Below are 23,723 nucleotides of genomic sequence, written 5' to 3'. Positions count from 1 at the left end.
TAGGTCCTTTTGAAGCCCTTTCATACTAGAAAGGCCTCAATCTGAGCCCCCATATAGTAGTTACATATACACTCACCGGCCACTTTATTAGGTACACCATGCTAGTAACGGGTTGGACCCCTTTTTGCCTTCAGAACTGCCTCAATTCTTCGTGGCATAGATTCAACAAGGTGCTGGAAGCATTCCTCAGAGATTTTGGCCCATATTGACATGATGGCATCACACAGTTGCCGCAGATTTGTCGGCTGCACATCCATGATGCGAATCTCCCGTTCCACCACATCCCAGATGCTCTATTGGATTGAGATCTGGTGACTGTGGAGGCCATTTGAGTACAGTGAACTTATTGTCATGTTCAAGATACCAGTCTGAGATGATTCTAGCTTTATGACATGGCGCATTCTCCTGCTGAAAGTAGCCATCAGATGTTGGGTACATTGTGGTCATAAAGGGATGGACATGGTCAGCAACAATACTCAAGTAGGCTGTGGCGTTGCAACAATGCTCAATTGGTACCAAGGGGCCCAAAGAGTGCCAAGAAAATATTCCCCACACCATGACACCACCACCACCAGTCTGAACTGTTGATACAAGGCAGGATGACGCCAAATTCTGACCCTACCATCTGAATGTTGCAGCAGAAATCGAGACTCATCAGACCAGGCAACGTTTTTCCAATCTTCTACTGTCCAATTTCGATGAGCTTGTGCAAATTGTAGCCTCAGTTTCCTGTTCTTAGCTGAAAGGAGTGGCACCCGGTGTGGTCTTCTGCTGCTGTAGCCCATCTGCCTCAAAGTTCAACGTACTGTGCATTCAGAGATGCTCTTCTGCCTACCTTGGTTGTAACGGTTGGCTATTTGAGTCACTGTTGCCTTTCTATCAGCTCGAACCAGTCTGCCCATTCTCCTCTGACCTCTGGCATCAACAAGGCATTTCCGCCCACAGAACTGCCGCTCACTGGATGTTTTTTCTTTTTCGGACCATTCTCTGTAAACCCTAGAGATGGTTGTGCGTGAAAATCCCAGTAGATCAGCAGTTTCTGAAATACTCAGACCAGCCCTTCTGGCACCAACAACCATGCCACGTTCAAAGGCACTCAAATCACCTTTCTTCCCCATACTGATGCTCGGTTTGAACTGCAGGAGATTGTCTTGACCATGTCTACATGCCTAAATGCACTGAGTTGCCGCCATGTGATTGGCTGATTAGAAATTAAGTGGTAACGTGCAGTTGGACAGGTGTACCTAATAAAGTGGCCGGTGAGTGTATATAGTAGTTAGACCCTCCTGTGCCCTATATAGTTGGTTAGCCCCCTGTGCATCTATATAGTAGTTGGCCTCCCTGTGCCGGTAGCTCCCCCAGTAGGTAGTGTCCCCAGTGTAGCCAATCTCCCTGCAGGTAGCCTTCACAGCAGGTAGTAACCCCCCCACCCCCCGCAGTTAATCCCCCTGGTAGTAAGCCCTCACCCCCTTGGGCATTCCTGTAGGTATTTTCCCTTGTAAATAGCCCCCTCCCATCAGACAGCATTCGCTAATTTAGTTGTACCCCCCTATAGGTAATCTAATAGTTAAAGAAGGGGCGGAAACAAAAAAATCATTACGGGCAGGGAATGGGGTGAAAATAAAAAACAAACTATGCTTACCATTACTGAAGCCTGTGCTGTGCTGCATCATGGAGCTCATGACCCAGGATCCCCGTCACAGACTGGTGGAGTGTGGGCATCCATCAGCCTGGTCATGACATAGCTGGTGGGGAGCTCAGAAGACAGCCGGGGGGTCCATTAGTGGGACAAGGCTCTGTGCGGGTGCCGGAACAGGTGACTTCCCACTGTAGGCATCCCACTGTAGGTAATGCCCATGTAGCTTCCCCCCACACTGCAGATAGCATCCCCATGTTATGCATCTCCACTGGTAGTTAGCCCCTCCCACCTATGTAGGCATCTCCTCTGTGTAAAAAAAACCATACTCACCTATCTGCAGCGCAGCATACACCCTGTATCCTCTCTCAAAATCACTTTATAATAGCTCCCGTTAGTTTCCATGACAGTGAGTGTTTATGAGATAGTTCCTTTCCCAGTGCGGGAAGCAAACTGACATGATGTATTAATAAGTAATTCTCTTGCTTTTATCGATATAATGTGTTTCTTATCCTCTCTATGTAGTTCTATTGATTTAATCACTCAATCCTACAATGCCAAAATTAAGTATGAGGTCGGGTTGGCTTTTATTGATGACACGAATCACAGAGCTATTGCAGTTCCCCTTTTTTTTAAATGTTTGTATGTATATAAATGACCCTGTTACTACTGTATACTTGGAACTGATGAAGAGGGTGATCTTGAAACCCGTTGTTGTGCATTAAAGTGTTTAATTGTACTACGACTCACATCTTCCTTTTGCTGCGAGTCCTGACTACTGCCGTACCAGTACCTACCATATCCGAAAGAAGCGTCGCCAGCAGACCTCTGTTGGTGCATACCTGCCATCCAGGGCCGGCGTCAGCACCCGGCCAACTAGGGCAAATGCCGGGGCCCACAGCTCCTCTAGGGGCCCACTCCCGTTTGTTACTACATTTTTTTGTTAGTAAAAAAGAAAAAAAAGTGTAGTAACAAAGGGGACTGGGCCCCTAGAGGCCGCATGTGACGGTTAGGGGCCACGCCGATACATACTAGGGCCCCCGGGCACCTGTCTTCCTTCACAAATCTTCCCTACAGCCGAGTAGGAAAGGACCTTTGAGTGTGTAGGACATTTGATGATGTCACGGGTCATGTGATCGGACACCTGACCTGATAGAGGGCAGCACGGTAGGCTCTGCAAACTAAGTGTTCTGTATGTGCTGGTTTCTAGTTGTTTTGTGTATAGAGGTCCTGCTGTAATATATATATATCTATTACAGCAGGATATATATATGTTACAGCAGGACCTCTATACACAAAACAACTAGATATCTGTATCTATCTATGTATCTATCTATCTATCTCCTATCTATCTATCTATCTATCTATCTATCTATCTCTTATCTATCTATCTTCTATCTCTCTCTGTCTCTCTGTCTCTATCATATAAACAAGGTGAGACCCCTAGTTCTCCTATATACAGGTCCTGCAGTAATGTTCAGTGTGTATATATATATATATATATATATATATATATATATATATATATATATATAATATATACATACATACACTGTATATCACTGCAGGACCTGTATATAGGAGAACTAGGGGTCTCACCATGTTTATATATATATATATATATATATATATATATATATATATATATATATAATCATGCTGGTGCTGCTAGTTCTCCTGTATACAGCTCCTGCTCTGTGTGTGTGCGCATGTGTATATATATATATATATATATATATATATATATATACACACACACACACACACACACAGCAGGAGCTGCATGCAGGAGAGATCAGGAGATACAGGAGGAGAAAGATATGCAGCAGCCGCATGTTTCTTTTGCTGCAAATCTTTCCTCACCTGTCTCTCCATGATTTGCTCCTCAAAGGGGCCCGCCGAGGCTCTGTCGCCCGAGGGCCCACAAAAAGCTGGAGCCGGCCCTGCTGCCATCGCCAGTATGTAGTAGTATTGTCCACTGTGTAGTAGTATTTGCCATTATATAGAAGGTATTTGCCAGTATGTAGTAGTATTTGCCAGTGTGTGATAGTATTTGCCACTATGTTGTAGTATTTGCCAGAATGTGGTAGTATTTGTCAGTATGTAGAAGGTATTTGCCAGTATGTAGTAGTATTTGCCAGTATATAGTAGTATTTGCTAGTATGTGGTAGTATTTGCCAGTATATAGTAGCATTTGCTAGTATGTGGTAGTATTTGCCAGTATATAGTAGTATTTGTCAGTATGTGGTAGTATTTGCCAGTATGTGGTAGTATTTGCCAGTATGTAGTAGTATTTGCCAGTATGTGGAAGGTATTTGACAGTGTGTGGTAGTACAGGGCTCCAGATGGCGACCAAAATGGTCGCCAATGCGACTGCCATTTTGCAAATGGCGCCCAGATTTATTAATCTGGGCGCCATTTGCGACTGGCCCCGGCGGCGGCGCGCTGTCTCTTTAAGATGCGCGGCTGATGCGCGGCTGCCGGGGGTGTCCCATCCTATCCCCGGCAGCGCGGCGCATCAGTGAGCTGCCTGGGGCCCTGACTTCCGGCACAGGAAGCGCACGTCAGAGACGCTTCCTGTGTCAGAAGTCACAGCCCCGGCGTACACTGACGCGCCGCGCTGCCGGGGATAGGACGGGACACCCCCGGCAGCCGCGCATCAGCCGGGGACAGCACCTAAAGAAGAAGAGGATCGCCGGGGGAGCGGGTTGTCAGGTGAGTTTGTTTGTTTGTTTTTTTTAAATACTGCTTAGCATAAAGGAAAGGGGGGGGGCTTTATAATGGGGGGAAGAGAAGGGGGGCATCTATAATGGGGGGAGAAGAGGGGCCATCTTCAAGGGGGGGAGAGGGGGCCATCTATAAGGGGGGGGTATCTATAAGGGGGGGAGAAGAGGGGGCATCTATAATGGGGGGGGAGAGGGGGCATCTATAAGGGGAGAGGGGGCATCTATAAGGGGAGGGGGTATCTATAAGGGGGGAGAAGAGGGGGCATCTATAATGGGGGGGGAGGGGGCATCTATAAGGGGAGGGGGTCATCTATAAGGGGGGGAGAAGAGGGGGCATCTATAATGGGGGGGGAGAGGGGGCATCTATAAGGGGAGGGGGTCATCTATAAGGGGGGGAGAAGAGGGGGCATCTATAATGGGGGGGGGGGAGAGGGGGCCATCTATAAGGGGAGGGGGGTCATCTATAAGGGGGGGAGAAGAGGGGGCATCTATAATGGGGGGGAGAGGGGGCATCTATAAGGGGAGGGGGTATCTATAAGGGGGGGGGGGTCATCTATAAGGGGGGGAGAAGAGGGGGCATCTATAATGGGGGGGAGAGGGGGCATCTATAAGGGGAGGGGGTATCTATAAGGGGGGGGGAGAGGGGGCATCTATAATGGGGGGGAGGAGGGGGCATCTATAATGGGGGTAGAGAGGGGGCATCTATAAGGGGAGGGGGCCATCTATAAGTGTAGGGCAAACTGGCTGCAGACACTGGGAGATATATGCACAATTATTATTATCAGGGCCCCTCAGGTGTCTGTATTGTAGGGGGTCACTTGCATTAGTCACTAGGTGAGAGATATATCTATCTATATACACATCTTGTGGGGGGTCACTATGGCTGCAGTCATAAGTCTAGCTCAGTATGTATAGACTGTTGCAAGCTTTTAAAGGGAACCTGTCACCCCCCGTGCCGGGGTGACAGGCTCCCAACCCCCCGTTAGAACCCCCTATACTCACCTCATCGCGCCGGGTCCCGCTTCTGAAGATGGTCGGGTCACGGAGATCTCAGCCGCTGCAGCCCGGCGCGCACACTGAGAGATGAGTCCAACGCTCATAGAGAATGACGGAGCGCTGGACTCTCCCGTCATTCTCTATGAGCGTTGGACTCATCTCTCAGCGCACGCCGGGCTGCAGCGGCTGAGATCTCCGTGACCCGACCATCTTCAGAAGCGGGACCCGGCGCGATGAGGTGAGTATAGGGGGTTCTAACGGGGGGTTGGGAGCCTGTCACCCCGGCACGGGGGTCGACAGGTTCCCTTTAAGTTCAAGTTCAGAAGAGTAAGCCTCATTAGAAGGCTAGCCAAGTGAAGCTGAAGTACTGAGTCAGACTGAAAACGTTCAACATGGAAACTTGCAACTTGACAACCATATACAAACTAAGAAAAGAAAGGATCTAAAGGAGGAGGATGCTGCCGTGGCCTCTGCACACAGTAAGTCCCATTTAACATAACATTAATTTTACATGGTTTAAAATGTTGGCGACCAAATATTCTATTTGGCGCCTAAATTTTTCAGGTTAGGAGCCAATGGCTCCTAGGTAAATTTTTTAGTCTGGAGCCCTGTAGTATTTGCCAGTATGTGATTGTATTTGCCAGTATGTGGTTGTGTTTGTCAGTATGTGGTTGTATTTGCCAGTATGTAGAAGTATTTGCCAGTATGTAGAAGTATTTGCCAGTATGTGGTTATGTTTGTCAGTATGTAGAAGTATTTGCCAGTATGTAGAAGTATTTGCCAGTATGTGGTTATGTTTGTCAGTATGTAGAAGTATTTGCCAGTATGTGGTAGTATTTGCCAGTATGTGGTAGTATTTGCCAGTATGGGATTGTATTTGCCAGTATGGGATTGTATTTGCCAGTATGTGGTTGTATTTGCCAGTATATAGTAGTATTTGTCAGTATGTGGTTGTATTTGCCAGTATGTGGTAGTATTTGCCAGTATGTAGTAGTATTTGCCAGTATGTAGTAGTATTTGCCAGTATGTGGTTGTATTTGCCAGTATGTAGTAGTATTTGCCAGTATGTAGTAGTATTTGCCAGTATGTGGTTGTATTTGCTAGTATGTGGTAGTATTTGCTAGTATGTGGTTATATTTGCCAGTATGTGGTTGTGTTTGCAAGTATGTGGTAGTATTTGCCAGTATGTGGTTGTGTTCACCAGTATGTAGTAGTATTTGCCAGTATGTGGTTGTATTTGCCAGTATTTGGTTGTGTTTGCCAGTATATAGTAGTATTTGCCAGTATATGTGCCAGTGTGTGGTAGTATACCTCTATATGTGGCAGTATGAAGTAGAACATGGCAGTATGTGGTAGTACGTGGCAGTATAAGGTATGCCCATGCAACCAGCAGTCCTAGTTTAGTTTTTACACTATTTGCCCTGTGGTAATACTGCTGTGTGAAAGCGTACCTGTCATTATACAGTGTTACGCCAGGGTGCAGTCACTACTGATGCCAGTAGATCAAATAACTATGGATACAACCATACAGGGTAAGTTCCATGCACCAGCCGTCTCCCGCCATGGTCATATCCATAGTTATCTCATCATCTAGCCTGGGGTACAACTGCATGGCGGGCATCGCAGGTAACACTGTATAATGATAGGTATGCTTTAAAGGGGTAATCCACGAATAAGAAAAAAAACTAGAATCAATACTATAAGGAAGGAGGTTGGCTATGGTTAGGATTTCCCCAAGCACATTTTTTGCAGTCAGCCATGTATATATCTATCTGTATTCGGTGCTCAGCGCTGTAATGACACATATCGGCCGTCCACCACAGCTCTCCCTCCGCCGGTGCCCGGTCTGCACCGCCTGACACACCCTCTGCATGTAGCGACACACCCAGTGCAGCACAGCACTCTCCAGCACAGGCTCACATTACAGGCAGACACTGCGCGCACAGCCCTACAGGAAGTTCCCAGCTCAGCGCTGTGCCATCTTCCTCATACCACAGACCAGAGCCAGGGACCCGGGAGCAGTCAGCGGATTCCAGGGCCCAGCACAGCCGGACATGGGAGATCCGGGCAGCACGGAGCCTGACACCGGCACACCGCTACAAGGTAACTACAGGCAGGCGGCAGCACCAACCCACAGCGGAAACGGCAGCATAGAGTCCAGCCCCATAGACACAGCATACATGTTTACATGTTCTCTCTTGTATGTGTGTGAGTCATTGCGTAACTACAGTATGACAGGCTACAGTGTGTGACTCATGGGCTGCCACATGTCACCCTGCAGGAGCACTCACACTGTATGTCTATGGCTGTGTGTGTGTGTGTATATAGTGTGTGCATTCATAAATACAGCTATGGAGGGGTGTACCTCATATATGTCATATATTTACATACATAGCTATAGATACACATACACATATATCTATCTGCATGTGTCTATATGCATTGTTTTGTGTGTGTATATACCTGTGTGTGTATGTATGTATGTATATATATATATTCTGTTGACAAAGAGTTGTATGTGCCTGGAAGTTTTTAACTATATATGTGTGTGTGTGTGTATATATATATATATATATATATATATATATATATATATATATATACGCCTATATCTTTATGTCATTAAAACATATATTCAAGGTAAAATCTTGTTTCGTGGCTGTACAGGCTTGGGGATGTCTATTACACATCAAGTGCCCTTGTAGTGATGTAGACATTGTTGTCACAGCTTTGACGCAATGTATCACTGGTGAATAGGTTTCCATTCTAGACTGTTGCTCTAGACTGTCACTGTTGCTCTTCATTGTAATAGATTTCTGTGGTGTGGGCACTGTAAGCTTGGCATGGATATATTTATTTTGGGGCAGTTTATATTCATTTGACAATATTTGCATCAATGTGTAAGAAAACCAGACGCCTGACCAGACAGTCACCTCTGTGTGTAAAATATATGGCTCCTGGGGGTTGGGTGAGCGTACTTTACATCATTCTATGTGAATGTATCAAGGAATTGCAGAAATACCTCTTCTGAAATATAATATTTTTGTTAAAACTTCTCTTTGTAGTAAAAATCACATATTACCTTTAATATGTGATCTTTACTACAAAGAGAAGTTTTAACAAAAAGATCACATATTAAAGGGGTTGTCCAGCGAAAATCTTTTTCTTTCAAATCAACTGGTGTCACAAAGTTATATAGATTTGTAATTTACTTCTATTTAAAAATCTCATGTCTTCCTATACTTATTAGCTACTAAATGTCATGCAGGAAATGTTTTATTTTCCGTCTGACACAGTGCTCTCTGCTGACATCTCTGGCCGAGACAGGAACTGTCCAGAGCAGTAGAGGTTTTCTATGGGGATTCATATAAAACCGAGACAGAGTTCCTGTCTCGGCCAGAGATGTCAGCAGAGAGCACTGTGTCAGACTGAAAATAAAACATTTCCTGCAGGACATACAGCAGCTCATATCTATGGGAAGACATGAGATTTTTTAATAGAAGTAAATTACAAATCTATATAACTTTCTTATCAGTTGATTTGGAAGAAAAAGATTTTCACTGGACAACCCCTTTAAAGGGAACCTGTCACCCGTCATTACAGCGCAGAGCCCACCCGACCCCCCCGTTGGAGCCCGAATACTTACCCTTTCCTGCAAGTCCTGCTTCTGGACCCGGGCCCCAGACAGAGATATTGGCGCGGGAAGGTGAGCGCCCGCTGTATGCAAATTACCAGAGATGAGTCCGATGCCCCTAGAGAATGACTGAAGCTGTCATTCTCTATGGGTGTCGGACTCATCTCTGCAGAGCACACACACGGCTTCCGAAGGCGATATCTACGTCCCGGGGCTGGGTCCAGAAGCGGGACTTGCAGGAAAGGGTAAGTATCTGGGGCCGCAACGGGGGTCGGGCGGGCTCTGCGCCACAATGCCGGGTGACAGGTTCCCTTTAACCTTTTAATATGTGATCTTTACTATAAAGAGAAGTTTTAACAAAAAATAAAAAGGATCGGGCTACAATCACAGGTTGCAGAGAACAGATTTTCACAGTGGACTTTATATATTGCAGAGAGTGAAATCTGCAGCTATATCTGCACCAGTATATCCACAATCAATTTGGCTGTAATGTAGATCTTGTTAGGAATTTTTGTAAGGATTTGTAAGATAGTTCCACAGGCTTAGTTTTCCAACATTATAAGATTAGATTAGTCCTCAATCCTCGATAGAGAGCAATGCAAAACGGTGTGCTGCTGATGGTGGAAGATCGCATTACCCTGGCCGAGTCCTGTTCCTGAGGCTGCGCTGTGGGGGGGACGGGTAAATAAGACTTCTTTATTATGATCCCACCACCCCCTGTCCCCCCTGGATTTTTAACTGTTGCCCAGAATACCCCCTTTTTTTTTATTATTATTATTATTATTATTATTATTATTATACCCCTAAATTTCTGCTTCACTCCCTCACATACACAGCCACTTGCAGCCATAGCACACTGAAAAAATAATGCAGAGATATCACCACATTGAGCACAGAGTTTACAGCTACACAACTTATAGCTTCTCCTTCTCTATATTACACAGGGTATCTTCATATTACGTAACAGTGTAGTAGGCTCTCAAGAAATGGGTGAAATAATATTATAAATGTAGCTGTAATGATTTCAACAAATATTTAATACTGCAATTCATAAACGGCAATAATCTAGAAGCATAGAAAAATAAAAATACAATGAAATAAAGATACACGTATATATCTGATAAAACGTCCACATGGACAATAAAAATATCCAATAAATGGTGGAAATGTATATATATAAATATACTAAAAAGAGAGCCAAGTGGTGAGCACCGCGCCGGGCCCAGCGCGGTCACCCCACTTTAATAATGGCAGTCCCGAGTCACGGTTTTTAACCGTGACTCGGGACTGCCATTATTAAAGTGGGGTGACCGCGCTGGGCCCGGCGCGGTGCTCACCACTTGGCTCTCTTTTTAGTATATTTATATATATACATTTCCACCATTTATTGGATATTTTTATTGTCCATGTGGACGTTTTATCAGATATATACGTGTATCTTTATTTCATTGTATTTTTATTTTTCTATGCTTCTAGATTATTGCCGTTTATGAATTGCAGTATTAAATATTTGTTGAAATCATTACAGCTACATTTATAATATTATTTCACCCATTTCTTGAGAGCCTACTACACTGTTACATATTTGATTTCTATTTTTATCCCGTTAGCGCCGGGACAGTAGTGCACTCGATAAGGGTGGTTTCCATTTCTATGGAACAGGTGTAGCAGACCTCCTTCTTTTTCTTTTATCTTCATATTACACTGCTGCTCATATGTAATAATTCAGCATTCAGGAAGAGAACAGCACAGATATCACCCCACACAATGTAGTCTTCCAGCTCAGAAACTGCCAAATAGTGACTGGCAACTTTTCCCTGACCCCCCCTTATCTAATAGGACCAGTGCTTTACTGCTGATATATGGAGGAATATATCACCCTTTCTAACTAAATGTATGTGAAAAAGTTTTTTCCTGTTTTAGTAAATAAGGTCCTGAGATTGATAGAACATAAACTATATTAATCAGAAACATTATAATGTTCAATGATAAAATTTAGAAAGATTTTTTTTTTAAAAGCTGGAGTCTGAGTCAGTAATTAAAAAAAAAAGAATAAATAAAAAGTGCAGTGGACAAGAGTCTCACAAAGGTGGGGGCTCTCTCTGACTATGATATAGAGGTCAAACATAGGCCCATATTTATCAGAGAATGCCCGCCTCACTGATTGGCTGAGCAGGCATTTCTGAATGGGGCTGGGACACTTCAGGATCGTGAAATAGTGAGAGTTCTATCAGTCAAGGTCACTGGGTAGAGAGAAGTCACCAGGGACTGCCTCATGATTTGTGGTTCAGGCATCATCAAAGTGAAGATAGGTTCCCTTTAAGAAAACTCATATGTAACTCTTTCACTTTATGTACATTCACTTTAAAAGAATATTGGAAACAGGTTTTTAGAAGAAAAAGTAGGCGCGATACTTGGGGACACTGCAGAGATAAAAGCAACAAAAGGGAAAAAGAAAGTTAAATGGATGGCTCCCACTGGGCCTAATATAACGTATTACAAGAATTGTGTTACATGGTACATAGGAGGGATCAGGCGTGGGGGATGGTATTGAGAGTATTAAATTGTTTTACAAATTTGGAATTGTCTAAAATAAAAATTGTAAAAATTTTAACCGCTTAGTTAAATGTATTATAAGACAAAAAGATAAAATAAAGATTTTATAATAAAAAGAAAATCATTTAAAGCTCACCCCAATAGAAAAACCTATTTTGGTATATACTTACCATTGTTTATGTGACGCTGCCATCAGTCACTGGCCTTCATGGTCTCAATCTTCACATATGAGGTGACCGCTAAGGCCACTGCTTGCCTGCTACGCCACATGAACAGTGTATCATTGCAGGAGACTTGTTGAGGGACAAGGGACATTGGAGTGATGGTGGAATTATTGGGGGCAGGGGACTGATAGTTGAAGTAGACAATTTTTTTAAAAAATCCTGGAAAACCCCTTTTGTTAAAAGTTGTTTCATTTCTCATTTTAGATGCATTGAAACGAAACAAAATTGTCTGGAAAGGTGGATGTAGCCGCTAAGATGGCCACATTCGAATATTTTTTTTTCTGCAGCATATGCATACATTTCTGCAAATCTTGTTTGGTTAAATGGGACTATTGTACTGCAGTATTTTCTGCACCAGATTTGCTGCATGTGATTGTACTTTTTTACCTACTGCACAAAATTACTTCTTAGGCCACATGCACACGTTCTGTGAATATAGATGTGCTATGGACCTCCCACTATCATGTATCATTAAAGGGGTATTCCCCCCAAGAGCTAAAAAATGAAATGCTCCCAAACCTAGCTGGTCTTACTCACCAAGTCCCTCTGAGTATTTTGAGCCGTCTCCCATCTTTCTAGCTGCTGCCGTTCCTGAGTTACAAGTTTTTCTAAAAGCCGATCTATAACCAAGATAGGAAACTACATTTCCCATCATGCAATGCTTCTGCCTGATGATGGCGATGTAGCAGAGCTGAGACAATGAAGGAGATGATGACAGTGTAGCAGAGCTGAGATGGCGGTGTCGGTGTAGCAAAGCTGAGTTGGAAGTGACGGTGTAGCAGAGCTGAGTTGGGGATGACGGTGTAGCAAAGCTGCGTTGGCGGTGACGGCGTAGCAGAGCTGAGTTGGCGGTGACGGCGTAGCAAAGCTGAGTTGGGGGGACGGCGTAGCAGAGCTGAGTTGGCTGTGACGGCGTAGCAGAGCTGAGTTGGCGGTGACGGCGTAGCAGAGCTGAGTTGGCGGTGACGGCGTAGCAGAGCTGAGTTGGCGGTGACAGCGTAGCAGAGCTGAGTTGGCGGTGACGGCGTAGCAGAGCTGAGTTGGCGGTGACGCGGCGATTGCGACGGGCGGAGCATGTCGTGGGCGATCTCGGGGGGCGGAGCTTGCAGGGGGAGATTGCCGCGGGCTATTGCGGGGGCGGAGCTTGCCACGGGGGGGGGGGGGGGTGCCGCGGGTGAGTGCGGAGGCTATGCTGCGGGTGAGTGAGGGATGCCACGGGTGATGGGGGGGGGCGGGAGGCTCTGGACACAGGGGGTGAGCTCTGGGCTGGGGGTGACTGGGTGGCTGCTGTTAGAGAGGGAGACAGTCACAGCTGCGCTGATCACTGTCTCCCTCTCTAACAGCAGCCACCCCATCAGTGTTCTCAGTCACTTCACTGTGCTGGGACTGAGGACACGTGATGCCGACATGGAGGGTGGGGGCCAGGAGCAGGGAGCGGTGTCGGGTTGGACTGAGAGCTGATGATTCTCTGCAATCCCCAATCTGCAGAATCCGTAATAACTTTATATTGGAAAGATGGAAAGCTACGGGTGGGCAGCGTATTAATGCAAAAATAATTTTGGGGGGAATACCCCTTTAAAGTTGACTTGTCAGCAGGAAAACAGGTGTGCTAACAAGCCATTGGCTAGATAAAGTTACTAATGATTTCAGGAATACCCATGGGGGAGTTGCTGGTTTTTTTGTTGTTGTCTATTATTACATAGTTTTTAAGGCTGAAATACGTCTTTTAAATTCTGCCTGTTATTTTGCAATTTTGATCCAGAAGAAGGAGTAAACTCCATTCCTCACCTTAAGGCTGGGTTCACACTATGTATATTTGAGGCAGTATTTGGTCCTCATGTCAGGTCCTCATAGCAACCAAAACCAGGAGTGGATTGAAAACACAGAAAGGCTCTGTTCACATAATGTTGTAATTGAGTGGATGGCCGCCATATAACAGTAAATAACTTCCATTATTTCCATAACAGCACATATTTGCCATTAAATGACGGCCATCCACTCAATTACAACATTATGTGAACAGAGCCTTTCTGTGTTTTCAATCCACTCCTTGTTTTGGTTGCTATACAGCCTCAAATATACAGCCTCAAATATACGTAGTGTGAACATAGCCTAAAAGGGAATGATCAGCTGGTAATCTAACCTGCTGATAGCTCCCCAGTGGGTGCGGGGGGCTCTGAGGATGAAGGTATATCTCTTACCTTCATCCTCTGCGCTGTTTAGTTAGTTGTGAGGCCTTTAGGAGCACTGGAGAAGCGGCTTCCTTGTTATAGGTAAAGTCCTATATATAACTAGATCATGGGAGACATACCTGACTCTGGACTCTAGTTTAGGTCACCATTCTGTTGTTTGTTTCATTTATTTATTTTTTACTTTATTGACCCTAATTTTGATAATTTTTTGGGTTGCCTATCTTTGAACCCACTTGAGCTCTGCTATGTCTTTCCTGTGCATTGGTGCATAAAAAGTACACAGTATTCCATCTATGGTCTGATGAAAAAAATAAAAAAAAAACTTTTGATGGCCCTGAATAGGCGCATCAAAAAGCTTTGGCTCACGTTTGGTGGATCATTGAGGGGCAAATACCTGTGGGTGAGATTCCATAGTTTTTTGGATCGGCTAAAATAAGGGAATTATCAAAATGCATGACAACTCTCTCACTTTACTTTAAGACTGTAGTGTTACATTATGTTCTCTGTTCCAGAAAGAACAGCCGTGGGGAATTTGATATCCATGTTCTGTTTTCTACTATTACTTGAGTTGCTCGTGCGTAGGATCCTAGTGACTTTGGAAGTGATCCAGTATTGATGGATTTGATCACCAAGTGTTCTTGTCGTCTGAAAAAAACTTTTTTAAAGGTTTGATAATTCAGGATATGGGTGTTCAGACCTCCAATATTGTGAGAAGTCTGAGCTGAGCGCTTATCTCCCTTTCTTACGGCAGGCGATGGCTCCATAGACTTTCTATGTCATGTTTTTCTCCTAGCTTGTTCTATTGATCAGTGAAGGTCTAAACATCAAGACCTCAACCATTTAAAACTTTATTCAAGGGTTTTTTAAATGATAGGGACATTTTCATCATGTCTGGATTTTTGCTTTGTTTGACTGAAATTCTTCAGGTCCACCTAAAGAAATTATTCCGGAGGCCAGGCCTCAGTTTTTACAGTGTCCACAGAAGGCATCATGGGTAAGGTCTGTGAATCATCTAGTATGAAATAGTTTGCTTCTATAGATGAACTCTGGTTTAAAAAGTGACTCTTAGATGTGAAGTCAGCCTTATTAAAATATACAGGAAAGGGTAGAGGGATGAGACTACACAGGGTTTGTTTGTAGTCTGTTACCATGAAGACAGATCTGTATACACAAAACTGTATTTCTAATCAATATTTGCAAAGCCGCTTAAAGGACAATGCTGGTGAAACTTTATCTATCGATATTAAACACACATTAAAAAGGTAAATAAGTTTGTAATGTATTTTAATTATCTGTCTGACACCCTTCCCCATGTTTCCACCCCATCTCTGAGACTAAGATGAAAGGGGTCTTGGGACCCGGCAGCGCACGCTAGCTTGTCGAACCAGGGAGTAGGCAAAAAATAAAAACAGCGAGTGGAGCACAACGGGGTCCCGAGACGGCAGGATTTCAAGTATAGAAATTAGTACCTCCCAGCGATCTCCAGATCTGCCCCCACCCAGGTCCTTTGTTTTGAATAGAGCTGTGGGTGCTGCTCTATTCATTCCCTATGGAGCCGCCATAAACAGCTGAGTGCTGTACTAAAAACAATGGCTGTATTCAAAACAATGGAGCCAAGGGCCGAACTGGAGATCACCGTGGGGTAAGGAGGTTGTACCCCCCCCCCCCTGAAAACTTACTTGTCACTTTTTTAAGTGGACACTTATTTGTCCTGTTTTAAGTGGAAAACCCCTTTAATTTTATTTTGCATACACTGGATCAATAAAAAATTGTGGACATATGTGATTGTGTTATTTATAGCAGCCTGGTGCGTATAAAGATGTGTTGTCTTTTTGGTTTTAAATGTAGGGATACCGGTGCTGCATGACGCTGATTTATTGCCGAGCATCGGCCGGCCATGAACCACTTGGTGTGGGCCTGCCGGACCCAGTGTTATGGATAGCATGGGAGGGAAATGGGCGGCAGTTCAAAAAAAGGACTGTGGTGATGGCATCCCGGCACTGGTGCCGGTCTTGTTATGTAAAAAAAACATGATGTACTAGTGGTACATTCGCTTTAAACAGCAATAAAAGGAGCGGGATACAGAATTGTAGTGGGAGAGGTCAAAGATGATCCAGAGAGGATAATGGGTCGATGAGAGGGAGGAATTTAGATTATTTGAGATAGAAACGTTGGACCTTATTTTCTTTGGGTAGAGACGCCTCTATCCATACGAAAGAGATTAACTAGTTTCTTGAGTAGGAGCCGTCTTGTTGGTGGAGAGGGTTCTATCCAACAGTGGAGAATGGATTTTGTCGGTGGTTAATCATATGGGGGGGGGGGGGGGGTTCTCCTTAGGGTCCTAATACACGGAGCAATTTTTAATGATTAACTACTAACGATAAACGATTGCAAACAAGATTGTTTATCGTTAACCTGAAATCGCTCACCATATTACACAGAACAATGGTCGTTAGTTACGATCGTTATTGCGATCGTTTTTATGATCATTTACTCTTTCTGATCCCAGCAAAACAATGGACAATGTGCAACTACACTGAACGATTAGTGAACTGCTGAACTTGAGTGAATGAATGTGGAATTACAGCGAACAAGTACACAGAACGGTTATCGATTAAATTCTAACGATATAACAATTTTTCGCATGATAATCGTCCTGTGTAATAAGGGCCATTAGGGAATGCCAAATTTAAGCCAAGGGGGGGAGAGGGAGAAGGGAAGTCCAAGTCCAAGGGAAGAAGGGATTGTCACGGATGGTGACAAATACTGCAACCGTTTCCCAAAATGTCTTTATAAACGGGCATGTCCATAAGCAATTAAAGAGGTCAGCATATGGGGCCTTGCACTTCAGACAGGAGTGGTCTTTCGTGCTCCATTGGTAATTTTATAAAACATTTCCCATTAAGTAAAGCAGAAGAGAGATATTTGGCTTGTATTATATCATCCAATGCTGCCAGTCTGTTGGGACTGAGGGGACATTGCTCCAGGCCACCCCTGCCACACAGCCTCCAGCCTGGCCTCCACCTACTACACCTCTACCTATAAACAGAGACCGTGAGAAGGACACCGGCCAGCCTCCCGGGAGTCACATGCACCTGTAGCCACTGTTTACAGCAAGGTGCCGCTCCTCGCCGAAGGGGACGCTGCCACCAGCCTAAGTCTGTGGAAGCTGTAGTGGGCACTCCCTTCTGTAGGGCATGTGGGAACCCTGGTTGGCAATATATCAAGGTGACACTTTGCATGATACTAAAACTGTGAGTTGAAGAGAAATGTGTGTGGTAAAATGTCGCTGTGATGAGCGCCTTTCAGTGTGTAGGCTGAGGAGGACAAAGGGATAAGGGGGGATGCTGGATGTGAACACTGCTTCTCTCTATGAGGGGCAGACTGCAGTGTGTTGTGTAGGAGGCATTGTACACATAGCTCCCCCAGAAGTCCAGCGGAAATTCTTATTAAAGTATTGTATTGCCCCCCAAAAGTTATACAAATCACCAATATACACTTATTACGGGAAACACGCATAAAGTGTTTTTTTCCCTGCACTTACTACTGCTTCAAGGCTTCACTTCCTGGATGAAATGGTGATGTCACGACCCGACTCCCAGAGCTGTTGCGGCTGTGGCTGCTGGAGAGGATGATGGCAGAGGGATGCTTAGTGTCCCTCAATGTTCCCCTGCCATCATCCTCTCCAGCAGCCACAGCCCGCACAGCTCTGGGAGTCGGGTCGTGACATCACCATTTCATCCAGGAAGTGAAGCCTTGAAGCAGTAGTAAGTGCAGGGAAAAAAACACTTTATGCGCGTTTCCCGTAATAAGTGTATATTGGTGATTTGTATAACTTTTGGGGGGCAATAAAATACTTTAATTAAAAAAATTTGCAGGACTTCTCCTTTAATGGGAATGTGCACAATACTCTACTTGGCACAACTTTTTGCAATGTGCAAATCCATGTGCAGGAAGAAAAGAGCTGTAAGCTGGTTTATCACAACCAGCCTTAAACACAGAGAGGTATATGCCATCTATTGTTAGAGGAAGCCCCCCAGCTTTACTGCAGTTAACCAAGAAAAGATAACTGAAACAAAAATGGCCAGCCAAGTGGGTGTGGCTTACAAAAGGGGCGTAATTGTTTGGAAGGTGTCAGAGCCAGGAAGGGGTCGTCCGTGTCATTCCCAGACATGTGACGAATCACTGAAGATGTGTCTTTTACTATTCGGCCTTACCACTAGACAGCAGAGAAAATGGCCACATGGTGAATATAGATGAGTGTAGGCTGTTTTTGTTTGTTTCCTGCTTGCTTCCTTGTGATGCTATTTATGTGTCTAAAAAAGTAAGGGTCCATTTACACAGAAAGATTATCTGATTATCTGCCAAAGATTTGAAGGCAAAACCAGGAATGGATTTGAAAAGAGGAGAAATCTCAGTCTTTCCTTTCTCTGTTTATAGTCTGTTTTTGGCTTTGGCTTCAAATCTTTGGCAGATAATCTGTCAGATAATCTTTCTGTGTAAATGGACCCTTAGCATTATGCAAATGAGACTTTACCTTTACTTTACATTTAGAAGTGTGTTATGCTTTTTGTCTTTTTTTGGCTCTCAGTATATTCATCTACATTAAAGGCCAAACGTGGATAATAATCTGGGAAATATGTGGGCATTGTATATTGTGCCTCTCTGAGTAGGTGTCAGCAAATTGAATGGTTGTATTTTTGTACTTTTTTATTTTTTATTTAGTGTGGCTGAAAGAATAGGTACTGGCTCATTCTATCCATCCCAAAATAGGAGGGATGACTCCTTTTAGTGTGTGACTCTTCTGCTCCACCGCCTTTGATTTTTAATTTGTTACTTAACCCTTTCATGACCGAGCCCAAAATGGCGTAAATGACCGAGCCAATTTTCATTTTTGTATTTTAGTTTTTTCCTCCCTGCCTTCTGAGAGCTATAGCGTTTTAATTTTTCTATCTACAAGGCCATGTAAGGGCTTGTTTTTTCCAGGAACAAATGTACTTTGTAATGGTGCCTTTTAATGCACCATAACCTGTCTACACGTGTCTACATAATGCACTTTACAGTAAAAGTGACATGAAACCGTTATTCAAACACACTCAGTCTAAACACAACGATATGCAAGTTTACACAATTTTTTTTTTTTCTTCATTGAAAGCTTCTTTTTTTTTATTTTTATTTTTTTTTAAACAATTAAAATGGCCCCATTGTGGTCCTCCTCAATAGTGGCTCATTTATTAGAGGCTTTGGGAAATGGGGATAAAGATTTTTTTGAGGTTCTAGAATCGGGCACTGTATAGGGGGAAAGTAGCTCAATTTTCTTTTGGAGCACTATATAATAAGGTATGGAAGGAAGTTAAAAAAATATGCACAATTAAAGGAAGTCTGGAACGCACCCCGTAATCGGAAAATAAAAATTTTAAAGAATTGATGAATCAGGATTTGGGACAATTCTGGAAGAGTAAGGGTGGTATTATAGGGGCCGATGGGGGCCGATAATACCTGTAAACGAGCAGCGATCTGCTAGATCGTCGCTCGTTTACTGGACCTATTACACGGCCCAATAATCGTTAAACAAGGGCTGCAGGGACATCGTTACCGATGTCCTTGCAGCCCTTGCTTAACTATATACAATAACTATCCACGTTCCAGGGCTGCTGCTGCGGTCTTTTCCACGGGTCCCGCACACTCTAACTTCAGAGTGGCCTATCAGCTGACAGGCCGTTCAGCCAATCACAGGCCGGGACCGCCGCGGCCTGTGATTGGCTGGGCGGCCTGTCAGCTGACAGGCCACTCTGAAGCTAGAGCGCGCAGGACCCGGGAAGAAGACCGCAGCAGAAGCCCTGGAATGTGGATAGGTACTGTATATCGTCAGTCACCGGCCACGCACCGCTATTACACGTAGCGGTGCGCGGTCGGCGCCCGATGAAAATAGGTCCAAACCTATATCAGTATTGATAGTTAAATTTATTGGAGTTAAATTTATACACATGAGGTAATTCATTATATATGCCCAATGAAGGGGGAGAGGAGGTTTATGCCTAAAATGTATTGATTACCGGTGAAAGAAAAGAAGCTTCCGCATTTGAGTAGAGTAAAGAATAGGTGGGAAGAAGCATTTAGGTATGTAATTGAGACGATATGGGACTTGATTGTTGGTAATTTAGCGATGGTTTCATGTAGTCCGTCTCATAGATTAATCCATTTTAACATCCTATACTGGCTGTATAGAACGCCTAAAACATTGATCACCTTCGGAGGGGAAGTCGTAAAATGTAAAAAATGCCAAGGTATGGGATCAGACCTGATCTGGGCCTGTTCAAAAATAAGTCGGTTTTTGGGGGAGATAGAAGAACATAAGTAATGGGCATTAAGTTACAGCTTGAAAACGCCATTCCGGAACTGATTCTAGGTGGTTTAGTCGAGGATGGGGAAAATTCATTACTTAAAGGGAACCTGTCACCACGGACGTGGGCACAGAATCCGCCCAACCCCCGGTGCAGCTCCCGGATACTTACCCTTTCCGACGAGTCCTGTGGGCGCGTACTGCAGAGATGATTCCGATGCCCATTTAGAATGACTGCTCCATTCATTCTCTATGGGCATCGGACCCATCTCAGGTAATTTGCATACAGCGCGCGCATGGCTTCGGGCGCTGATATCTTAGTCCCGGGACCGGCTCCAATACCGGGACTCGCCGGAAAGGGTAAGTATCTGGGGGCTGCACATGGGGGTCTGACTGGCTCTGTGCTTGTGTTCCCGGTGACAGTTTCCCTTTAATAAAATCCCGGGAGTTGCGAAAGTATTGATCGTTAGGAGGTGGTCAGATTCAGAACTACCCTCTATCAATGAATGGAAGGGACCGATAAATAAAGTGAAGAACTTTGAGGACATTGTTGCGAAAAAAATCCAATAAAGCACTATTAGGGTTTAGAAAGCTTTGGAAAAGATGGGCTAATAATTTTTTTTTTCCTGCCGTTTATGAGCAATTTCATTATGATCAAATATTCTAATCAGCTCCTTAGGAGCACTGTGGGAGTTCCTCAACCCCACAGAGCACCCCTCTCATCCTTTCCTTGGGTGTCCCTGATGAATATGTATAGTAGGCATCACCCAAAGAGGTGGCGGCCAGGCTAAGGAAATGTTCTGTAGGGCCAGGATCACCCCCAGTGCTCCTTAGGAGCTGATTATCATATTTGATCTTGAAACGGCAGGACCAACAGCAAAAAGACTGGCCCCAGAAACATTAGGTACACAGCAGCAGGGGGATCATTTGCATAAACCTGCTGATAGTTTCCCTTTTTTTCTTTTTACCTCGTTTTATTGAGGTATGTACACCAATAAACACAAAAGGTCACAATATGATAAATAAAGGTGAAATACAAACATCAGAAAAACAGTCTGCTGTCATTAATACATAAATAATAACTTGGTGTGGATATCCCATTGAAGGTATACATAGGAATTAAGGATGGTCCTAACCTGCCGAGGTTCGGGTTCGTACGAACCCGAACGCTCGGCATCAGATTCCCGCTGTCTGGCCACTCCGTGCAGCGGGAGGACCGCCTGGAAAACTGGGATACAGCCTATGGCAATGGCTGTATCCCAGTTTTCCAGGCGGTCCTCCCGCTATATCCACCCTCTCCACGGAGCGGGCAGACAGCAGGAATCAGGGGCGGATTAACTTTACCATAGGCCCCGGGCTGTTCACAAAGCCTGGGCCCCCCCACCCCACTGTAACTATGGCGGCGCTAGCCTGGCGTTCATAGTACAGGACAGATAATGTCATGATGTCCTGATTTGTGCAAAATTGCCATAAAAAAACTAATTTTTTTTGCCAATCATGGCGGAAGTGTAGCCAGGAGACAGTACACCACTGAAAGTATAAGTCTTTTTGGGTGGTCATGGGCCCCCCAGGAGCTCAGGGCCCCGGGCTGCCGCCCGAAACGCCCCTATTATGATCCACTACTGGCGGGAATCATTGCCTAGAGTTCGGGTTCGTACGAACCCGACCTCGGCAGGTTCGGACCATCCCTAATAGGAATATGTTCAATAATAAAACAGGAGAAATGAGGAGTAATAGGACAATCAATGAACGACAAGGGACCAGCTGTACAGGCACATCATTTTGTGCTCTCATCAATTGGTTAGGTGAATAATTAGTGGAAGGCGAAGAACACCATAGCCTCCAAACCTTATGGAATTTAGCTACACATCCCTTGTTTTTATAAGTCACATACATATAAGGTAACATAGAATTCACCAACACCTTCCATTTCCGTACAGTGGGGGATCTAACATCCATCCACCTAATGGCCACAGTTTTCTAAGCCATAAATAGGGCCTCCCTCAGAAATATTCTCAAGTGGTGTGACCACAGCTCCTTATGCAAAATACCAAATAAACATGTTTTAGGGTCATAAGCCACACTAATGACACTCTGTTCCCGGACATCGGCCCATCTTGTGTAGCCTTATTGGGGTCAGGTAGCTCTTTAGTTTATTAGTCACAGCAGGGGAAACTAAAATATAAGAGGCTAACATATCTTGCCAGATTTCGTCCATAATACCTGTAACCTTGGCCTCCCACCTAGCTCTAACAGGAAGGGTTTCAATTCAAGTTTGAAACGGAGGAGATAGGAGTATATAGCTGAAATAAGACCTCTAGGGCCCTGAGACCTGATTATACCTATCAGAGGGAATTTAGAGAACGGTGGTCCAGTAGGGGGAAACTGAGCCCTAAAAGCATGTTTTAATTGTATGTAGCGATAAAAGGACTCCCTAGTCAGGCAAAAAGTAGTTTGGAAGGGCTAAAAATCATGAATCCCCGATAGTTTAACTTTTAGTCTTGTCACATATGCAATTTAGGTCTGATCATTGATTCGGGCCATTCTAATACATGAATGTGCGTGGATGTAAATCGGCATGTAGCTCTGTCTCAATAGTTAGGGTTGTTGTCCTGCTGAAAAGTGAACCGTTAGGAGCACTGCCGTGTCATCTGGCCCACCCTCTCCATTGGTTATCATTAGAAGGAGCAGGTCAGACTATGTGGCAGTGTTCCTAGCAATTCACTCCTAACAGTGCGGGACAGGTGGCTAGGAAGAAGGTAAGACACGTACCTTCCTTCTCAGCACCCCCGGCGCTATAGGGGGGCTATCAGCAGGGTAGATTTTTTTTAACCTAATGATAGTTCCCCTTTAAAGGATGGCAGGAATGGAGTTCTGGGGCTGTGTGATATACCTTAGCAGGTCGTCTGCATACAAGGCTAATTTATATGGGTATCTGCCCAAGCAAATCCCATGGACCATAGGATTATTTCTCAATGCAACCACCAGATGCTTCATTACCAAGATGTAGAGAAGGGTTCCAGCAGGAGTCCATTGGCCCTAACACTAGCTGTTGTGCTGTATAAAGCTAGGATTTTGTGGAGTATTGCTGGATCTACATCTGTCTATTGTACGCAGCTTTTTAGGAAGGATTAATGAACGTTATCGAACAGCTTCTCTGCATCTTTGGAAAGCAGACAGGCCGGAATAGACTATAACTTAGAATATAATATAGAATATAACTTATTGTCCACATTTATAAGGAAGATATATTAGCAAAAATATTTACCTTGTACAATTTTAGCTATGTTAGTTGAGATGGGAATACCTCTTTAAGTTAGTGCCAAGTCCATGTGATGCCAGGAAAATATAGCTAGTTTGCAGGCTGTACTTGTACCCAGAACAGCCTGTAGCATCCTTAGGCAGCAGATATAGTC

General features: G+C 44.4%; 1 protein-coding gene across 1 annotated transcript in view; it reads left to right on the top strand.

The window, feature by feature from the left end:
• The first annotated feature begins 7,294 nt into the window (after positions 1–7,294).
• Positions 7,295–23,723, top strand: part of LOC138787989 (ribosomal protein S6 kinase alpha-4-like) — a 49,390-nt gene continuing 32,961 nt past the window's right edge. The window contains exon 1 of the mRNA XM_069965383.1: positions 7,295–7,461. Coding sequence (XP_069821484.1) covers positions 7,413–7,461 — 49 coding nt within the window. The 5' untranslated portion in view covers positions 7,295–7,412. The remainder of the gene's footprint in view (positions 7,462–23,723) is intronic.

Source organism: Dendropsophus ebraccatus, chromosome 4 (assembly GCF_027789765.1).
Source record: "Dendropsophus ebraccatus isolate aDenEbr1 chromosome 4, aDenEbr1.pat, whole genome shotgun sequence".
Lineage (NCBI taxonomy): Eukaryota > Metazoa > Chordata > Amphibia > Anura > Hylidae > Dendropsophus > Dendropsophus ebraccatus.
The sequence above is the reverse complement of the archived record's forward strand: the minus strand, read 5'-3'. Positions and strand labels throughout refer to the sequence as shown.